At 33.1% G+C, this 8,772-nt stretch overlaps 1 protein-coding gene across 3 annotated transcripts; it reads left to right on the top strand.

Moving 5' to 3' along the window:
* The first annotated feature begins 571 nt into the window (after positions 1-571).
* Positions 572-5,740, top strand: LOC122001663 (probable serine/threonine-protein kinase PBL18). 3 transcript variants are annotated; one of them, XM_042556542.1, is made up of 11 exons: positions 572-735; positions 830-888; positions 1,289-1,745; positions 2,032-2,095; positions 2,673-3,061; positions 3,291-3,417; positions 3,896-3,961; positions 4,056-4,236; positions 4,467-4,783; positions 5,121-5,272; positions 5,343-5,740. In XM_042556542.1, exons 3-11 carry the CDS (start codon positions 1,374-1,376, stop codon positions 5,568-5,570), a joined length of 1,896 nt encoding a protein of 631 aa, XP_042412476.1. In that variant the 5' UTR covers positions 572-735; positions 830-888; positions 1,289-1,373; the 3' UTR covers positions 5,571-5,740. The 3 variants fall into 3 exon arrangements, with proteins under 3 accessions (XP_042412476.1, XP_042412477.1, XP_042412475.1); XM_042556543.1 differs by having other exon boundaries at positions 815-888; XM_042556541.1 differs by lacking the exon at positions 830-888 and having other exon boundaries at positions 573-735.
* The last annotated feature ends 3,032 nt before the right edge of the window (positions 5,741-8,772 follow it).

Raw genomic sequence — 8,772 nt, 5'->3', positions numbered from 1 at the left:
CTATTTAAGCAAACCTATCCGAACATGTATTTCGTAATACATAATTCATCTTTTGAGAAAAAATTCTTATAAATTCATCATACCTAGGATTCGAACCGTAGATACTGGGTGACAATATGAATGTTCTACCGTGACACTATTGCCCCATAGACAATTTTAATAGCATCAGTGCAATTTGAACCAAGGTTCGAAATAATTTCACCTGTGTTATTAAAACAATATTGAATATTATAGGTAAATACACTATAATAATAAAAATAAAGGACGCCACTATGAAAAAAGTTATCATATTCAAGTTCTAAATAAATTTTTTTATTCCTAATATATCCTATTAATATCATATAAAAATATAAAATTTACTAGTCACTAGATTTGATATTATCAAATCACACGTCTTTATTTTAATTGAACCCACCTATATTACTGTTTTTGAGAGAAAAAACAGATTTAAAATTGAGCTTTAAGTTTCCATCTCTTTATCTGATGATATTGATTTTTTTTTTTTTTTTCGCTTTAAATGATGCCCCACACGCTATTTCACCATTTTCCATTTCCCATTGTGGGTTCCTCGAAACTGCACAGAGTAAGCCCCTATTTCTTTCTCCTTAAGGTTTCCGATCTTTTAAGCCTGTGAAAAGTTAAGTTTAAATACACTAGAAAGCGAGATAGAAAAAGGGCTGGATCTCTTCATCTTCTTGATAAAACTGCATCTGGAATTTGGTTCATCCGGCTAAGGTATGAAGTACATCACTCAATTCATACATACTCAGTTTTATGCAAGGATTATGTTTCAAAGCATATATATAATTTTTAGGCATAGAATCAACAGGTTCTTTATTTGCTGAAGAGAAAGATTGCAGTAGTATCTTGAAGTTGTATTGTTGAAAGGTAAAAGTACAGTTTCGAATCTGTAATACACCAAATATCAATTGACAATATTAACTATGTTAATCTATTTTAGATTATCGGTTTAATGTATATGTTAAGCATGTAATTCAGCATTTTATCGTGCCACTAAGTTCATTACTCTTGTATTTTCCATCCTCCTAAACAGGGAGGGTCTACCAAAATAAAAATTTTACAAAATCTAAGACTTTTAAAAATTGAATTTCTAATTTGTGTTACTTCTTCTCTTTCCTTTATCTGGCCTTTGATGTTCCTTAGTTAGATGCAATGCTCTTTAGTTTTATTCCTGATCGGTCTTAATTCCTAATTGGATGAAGTATTTATATATTATATGATTTGAACAGGATCTAAGTCATCTAACCTCGTTTTTCTTTCAAAAAAGACTTAACTGTAGGTGTCATACATCAAAATACAGAACAAGGTGAATCATCCTTTGTAGGACATACAAGTTGCTAGTGGTAGCGAATATGGCGACTATAAGTGATGTGGCCACAGCAATCTCCCTGATTGGTAAAGTAATAAAGGCAGCTACTGATGCACAAATGATGAAGAAGGAATTTAAGGAGTTAGCAGGCTACTTAGAATTGATAAGAGGACAGTTGGAGATGCTCGATGACAGGGAGCTTGGTGATGCTTCCATGCAAACATTTCAGAAGATGGAAGAGGTTTTGCTCCAGTGTCATGATCTCGCTGATAGCTGCCAGCAACGAAGTTCTATCTATCTTATGGTCAATGGTAAGCGGATTCAGAATGAACTCAGAGGGGCACAAGAAAAAATAACAAAATATTTGACGCTTATTCCACTCATCCATTTCACACAAGTTTTTAGGCGGGTTAAGGTATATGCTCATCTTTTTGCATGCGCTTGGTTTGGACTTTGATCCTCGTTCTTGATAACATGTACTTTTGATCTTCGCACATGTTAACCATGGTAGTTTTTTCGTAACTTAGTCTAACCCCTATTGTGTTTCTTCATAAAATGGTGATTGAACCCCATTGGTATTGTGCAAATAAATTTAGTGAATTACAATTATTGAAATATCAAAATTATTCTTCTAAGCTAAACATGAGTTGAAGTTCTACCATTATATCAATTTCAAAATTTATTCTTCTGCTTCTTTTCAGGAAGGAGATATAAAAATAAATGAGAATTTGCAGGAACAGGCTAGCGATGAATCAGACATTTCAGGTTTGTGCTTGAGAAAAAACACTCACTTATTCTTATATCTATATGCTAACAATGGCATACAAATTATAAATGGAAGTTTCCACCAAAAAAATAAATACAAGACTGACAATTCTATCCCATGAAAAAAAAGAATATTTTTTTTATCATTTAAATAACTCGAAAGCCTCTGGTTAATACAATTTGTTCCCTTCTCTAATCGTCTCCCTTGTGCTCTGTTCAATTGTCAACAACTACAGGAAATCTCTGATATCAATTCACCCTTCATAAATTAGTTTTCTAAAATGTTATAGGACTATTGTTGAGTTTGAGCCTTTCAAGATCAGTCATGAGAAGACCTCTAGCATCGTGTTTCATCATAATTCCAACCGTTTTTTTTTACTTCAATTGGTAGTGCTCATAATATGGAGAACAAAAAAAACAGAGAAATGATCTTTCGTTTACATATTTCCTAATGTGATCAGTAGTTTAAAGCTAGTTAGGCATATGACTAATCATTGTTTTAATAATGAAAATGTGATGGAACCATTTCTAAGTTGGTTATGTGAATGTGGTTTTTGTATGGAATAATTGGCTGCAGAAAGAATTACCGAATTTACAGACAATAGGTTTCAAAGTAATGCTCACTTGTTCACATATGAACAAAGGACAGCCCGATGCTCAAAGTTTCCATCAATACAGGGTCTCAGGGAAGGATCTATTGTACACAATCTTTTCTTGCATTGCAAGAGGTTGTTTACAAGATTCGAACACGTGACCTCCAGGTCACACGACAACAATTTTGCCGTTATGCCAAAGCTCTCCTTTACCTATAAACAAATAGTAAAAATGACACACAACTTTGAGACAATCATTGGCAAAGGAGGATTCGGAACAGTCTATTATGGACTTTTGGAAGATGGCACTAATGTTGCAATCAAGTTACAGAGACACTCATCACAACAGAGTGACATGGAGTTCTTCGCCGAGGTATATAATTCATTTGACTAAACCTTCAAATTTTGAAGTCTCCTTGGCCATAGATTAATTTGTGCTTTTAAATAGAAATCTAGCAACCAAATTAGAAGATGATGGTGAAAATAAAATACACTCGGGTACGCCATTGTAATTGACCACCGGTGATTAAACTGAATTAAATATAGAATGAACTTTGAGAAATGTATAAGTATGCATCATAACATTTTGTATTGTGTTGCAGTTGAGGAGCCTAACACAAGTTCACCACAAGAATCTAATTTCTTTAATTGGCTACTGCATGGATGGAAGCAACCTTGCTATTGTCTATGAGTACATGCCTCGAGGAGACCTTCAAGACCATCTGAGAGGTTTTGCACTATGACATTTCTAAGACTGTAATTTGAATCAACAGATTGCCTAGTGTAACTAAGACTCATAGAAATAAATGATAAGATGTGTGATGCTGATCTAGGAGTATATTTCTTGCTTAGTTGCGTATATATTGAATTTTGTAGTAAAATGATTAACATTCAAGAAAATGTTTACCTAATCATATTCAACACAGAATAGCAGATCTTGTTTTGTTGCCAGTTTCTTTTACTTATTTATTGCTGAAATGCAAGATGCTTTTATTGAGTCTAGGAAGAATGTTCAGTCATCTGGGTAGAAATTGTTTATTTTTCCTAAAATTCAAAGCTGTTATAATGAACACAAATCTTCAATATTGCACGAGTGTGGTTGGAGTATCAGATTTCTTTTCCCAACTATAGATGCATAAACTTGGGGTTCAAAAATATTTCAGAAATGACTATGATATTTCTTATTTCTATGTTCTCTCAATTGTAGGTAAATCTGGGTTTCCTGTGTTGACATGGGAGCAGAGGCTCCAAATTGCATACCAAGCTGCACAAGGTTTTAAACTAAGGAGCTTCTTGCCCATTTACTTTATTTTTGGATTTGTGTGTATTTCTCTTAACTCGACATGAATTCTCTATGCTTAATTTAGGATTGGATTATCTGCATGTGGGATGCAACCCGCAAATAGTTCATAGGGATGTGAAGAGCTCAAACATTCTCTTGGGCGCAGATTTAGAGGCTAAAATAACAGATTTCGGAATTTCCAAGGCTTGGAATGAGAATGCCACTTATACAAGAGTGGTTGGAACATTAGGGTATATTGATCCAGAGTATGTTCTTTTCTCCACCATACTTTCAAGAGGTAGTCAAATAATGTAGTAACCGCATAAATAGTCCTGATTAGACTAATATAACACTTTATTGCATTCTATGACTACCAATTATGTTTAGTTAGTATTTCTATGTTAGAAATAAGAAGATTGTCTGGTGTGTCGGAGAAAGTAATAATAGTTCTTCTTGGTGTTTCAATTCAATTCTCACCTTAGTTTCTTTTTTTCAGGTATTTAGTAACTGGCCGCATCAGTAAAGCAAGTGATGTTTATGGCTTTGGGATAATCCTTCTGGAAATGATTTCTGGCCAACTTCCAATAGTTCATGGAGAAGAGCAACATCACATTGTCAGATGGATATCTCAGAGAATTGCCAGTGAAGCAAATTTTGTTGATACAAGTATGAACGAATGCTATGACCCTAGCTCTGTGCGGAAGGTTCTTCAGCTAGCATTGAGTTGCACAGACTTATCAGCTAGTAGGAGACCTCGAATGGCTGAAGTAGCAATCCAACTTAAAGAGATCATTGAAATGAAGCCCTTGGATGGTGAGACTAACCAATCCAACCTTACAGTTCAATATGACATTATGTTTTTGGTTCCTTTTTGTGAATAGATTTCTTAGAAAATAAGATGGAAATGTCATATTACCATTTTTAGTTCCATAATTTTTACTAAACATCTAGGCATCTCGGATAACCATAAAAATAATTGCCATATGATCTATGAGAAATGATTTCTTGACGAGATGATAATCTTTGCAAAGTAGGACATAAATATTTGCTGATGTATGCTACATTTGTGGTAGCAGTTGCACATAGTTAATCACAGCAATGGACAATGTTTCTTTTCACATTCTCAGTATTTGTCTACCGCTCTGTTCAGATATGGAAAATGAAGAAGTGGAAGAAGCATTTTTAACCTCAATTGCTCAAGCTGATCGCCCTTTATGCATGCATCAACTGTCGGCCAACTTGTTCACATCATGGACAGAAAATACCCCTAGTAGAAGGTTTTGGCGATGCAAAAGATGGAAAGTATGACTTGCATTTATCTTAGATCTTGCAATATACTTTTCCTAGGAATGATTTGTTTGTTCTTTTGCAGATGGCTGGCGATTGTGGCTATTTCAAATGGCATGACCCTGTGCAGGAAAGTGTCACAATAGAACAAATGGATTTCGTAATCCACCAAAGGGATGAGCTAGATGAGGAGATAAAGATGATGGATTGCAAGTTGAAAGATTTGGAAGAAAAAATTGCTGAATGTAAAAGGAGTAAGGAGGCTCTAGAAATGAAGTCAGAGAGCATGGACACATTTGACGAGTGTATGTAAGTTTCATTAAGCAAGATGTTCTTAGGGTTCTCTCTTAGACATCTAAGGGAGTTGTTTGCTGATGTTCCTTGCGAAGGAACAATGTCTATATATATACTTGGTTCAGTTGTATTTGATGTTTAGTTTTGCCATTGAAATAATAATAACCCAAAAATATGTTGAACAGATGATTTCATTTTTTTTTATGTTATGGAATATGTAATTTATCGGAGACTTAGTATTTTCATGGCAATTTTGAGAGTTTCCTTGTGAACAATTTGATTCCTACTAACTGTATTAAAGATTCTAAAATGAACACTTTAGGTTTAGAAAAGTCAAACAAGCTGTTTTTGAGTGAAACTTCCCCTACACGCTTCAAATCAGCTTCCGAAAATAGAAAGAATTGAGTTTTAAAATTGTCTGAAACTAAAGGAAACTCACACAAACTGGAAAGCAAATCACATGATTAGTTTAATTTACAATGACTAGATAAGATTCTTGTCCTAAAAAAAAACTTGAATGAGCAAAAATCAAAAGGCATCTCAGATTTTACAAATCATCAAAAGCATGCCTATTTTTTCAAAAAAAAAAATCTCGAAATTATCCTTTGACCCAATATTATTATAGAAGCTACTAAGTAGTAATGTATAACAACTACCAGGTAGTTGCAACAATATATTTTAGGTGAGTTTAGAATTTAGAATTTATACTGTATAAAAGTTACCCAATAGCTGTTACAACATGTTTAGTATGAATTTAAGATTTAATATTTGGAGTTTAAGATTTAGGATATATGAATACTATATATCAAAATAATTTCTATAATTGTTCTTAAATGATTTTGATGAAGTTTAAATAGTTTTAACCAAATTGGTAAATAATATTTTGATATAATAGTGTTCAAATATCGTAAATTTTAAACTCACACTAAACACGTTGTAATAACTATCGAGTAGCTTTTACACGTTGTAGCGGCTTGAGTAGCTTCTATACAGTATAAATCTTAAACCATAAACTCACTCAAAACATGTTGTAGCAGTTACTGAGTAATTTCTACACGTTATAACAACTATCAAGTAGCTTCTACATGTTATAAATCCTAAATCTTAAATTCACTCTAAACACATTATAGTAGCTACTAGGTAGGTTCTACACGTTATAAAAACTATCCGATAGCTGCTACACGTAGAAATTATCCGGTAACTTCTACAACAATACTGAGTCATTGGATAATTTCAAGATAAAATGTGAGGCAATCATTTGATTTTTCTTTTTTTTTTTTAAAAAAAAAGGAAAGGTCGCTTTTTGGGCACCCTTTTGATTTTTGCCCAACTTGAATTGATAAACAGTCATTTACCAGAGAAAAGCTGCCTGCAAAGTCATCAATGTAATTCGAGTACACTAGATAAATTAATCCTTGGAAAGAAAAATGATAAGGTAGTGAATAAGCCGCACATGAGATGCTACAAACTTAGCTCCAAAACAATCGCAGGAAATCTTCATTCAGAAGCAGTAGATAGTAGCCATGGAAGAGATGATGTTGTTCTGCAACACAAGCAAACGTGTTGCCAATACAAAGGCATTGCACAGAAACAAAGCAAGAAACTCAATGCTGGTGAGGAAAATTAAAGGGTTGGTTCTTCGACAGATGGTAACTACATACAACATTTTTGCTAGTTTTGTATAGGCACGCTCTGAAAGAACATCTTGAAAAATGAAGAAATTAAAATATACTTTCAAGCTTGGTTTACCGGGTGGATTGAACGATGAGAGGAGACAGGGGCAGAGGGGAGATGACCTATAAAATTAGAGAGGGATCATGATCATTTGTATTGATTTTCAGAGCCTTTCCTTTCCCCTACCAGTCATCAACCCAAGTAATATGGTTTTATCAAAAATTTCAAATCAAAATTGTTCTTTATCATCTGAATCTGAGCTTCATAAAAAATATCACCCAGTTCATACAGAGAAGTTTACTGGGTCTGTCAAATTACAATAAATGAGGATGGTCAAGTGGCTTATCCACATTAAACTCATAGTTATGCGATAGAGTTCCGGCGACCTATTCCAAGTAAATAAATAAATGATTACTATCAGACTGGTTACTATCGGAATTCATGATTGTGTGAGTCAAACTTCCATCAAAACTTCAATTTTCATTAAAAATATGAAGAAAAATTTATCTAGAGAAAGTACTCCTGATTGGCCTTGTAAATAAATCTTTGAGAGAAGGATCATTTGAGTCAACTCCAAAAAGATGAGAATAAGCTAAGTTATAGTCCGGTGATATATAGTTACAAGAATTCAAGTACTACCAAAACACAAACATTACTGAATTTATGATAGATGAGACAAATGATTGATCCTCAAATACTTTTCTCATCCCGGACTAAGAGGCTGAGTCTTGGGGCTGCTGAACAGACATTGAAAAGCTGCATGTACAGTGGGAACTTGACTTCGCGTTGGCGTAGAGTGTGAACAGAGAAGTCGAGTGTGTGGCGGCGGCGGCGGCTCTACCGCATCATGCAAACGTCGGTTTGCCTGGTAAGTTCGATGACTTCAGCATCCAGGTGGCATGGCGATTGCTTTATTGGCACTCGCTGGACATCATCGAATTATGATTTTTAATCAAAACTTTTATAACAATGTAAAATAAGTATATTAGTTTTGATTAAACTTATAATTATTTTAAGGAATACTAATAGTCAAATAAAAACAAAAGTAATTTGCAAAGAAAGTGTGTTATTTTTGGCGAAAAAAAATTATTTTAGTTGCTCCAATAGTATTAGATAATTTTATTTAAAATTATATTAACTTATAATAAAAAATGATTATGTTCACATCAGATATTTTTACAACTTATTTTAATATTATATGAAGGATAATAAATTACGGGATCAATTTATAAGCGACCGAAAAGAATTTTTTCTGAGAGGATACATCGACCGAGAATTGATCTATATTTTATTATAGTAAATATGTCTTTATCTAACTAACTGACATTTTAATAGATCAGATACACAGTAGTAATGAGTAAAATTATGTTAATAATTATTTGAAGTAGTTTTGATAAAAAATCATTATTTAATGTTATAATATTTTTAATAAAATTTATCATTTTGATTAAAATTAAATATTGTTAATTAAGTTGAAGTAATTTAACTACGTTAGAATACTAAGTTTGATTAGAGTTGGGGTGATTAAAATTAAATATTGTTAATTA

Source organism: Zingiber officinale, chromosome 7A (genome assembly GCF_018446385.1).
Source record: "Zingiber officinale cultivar Zhangliang chromosome 7A, Zo_v1.1, whole genome shotgun sequence".
Lineage (NCBI taxonomy): Eukaryota > Viridiplantae > Streptophyta > Magnoliopsida > Zingiberales > Zingiberaceae > Zingiber > Zingiber officinale.
This window is presented reverse-complemented; position numbering and strand designations above follow the sequence as displayed.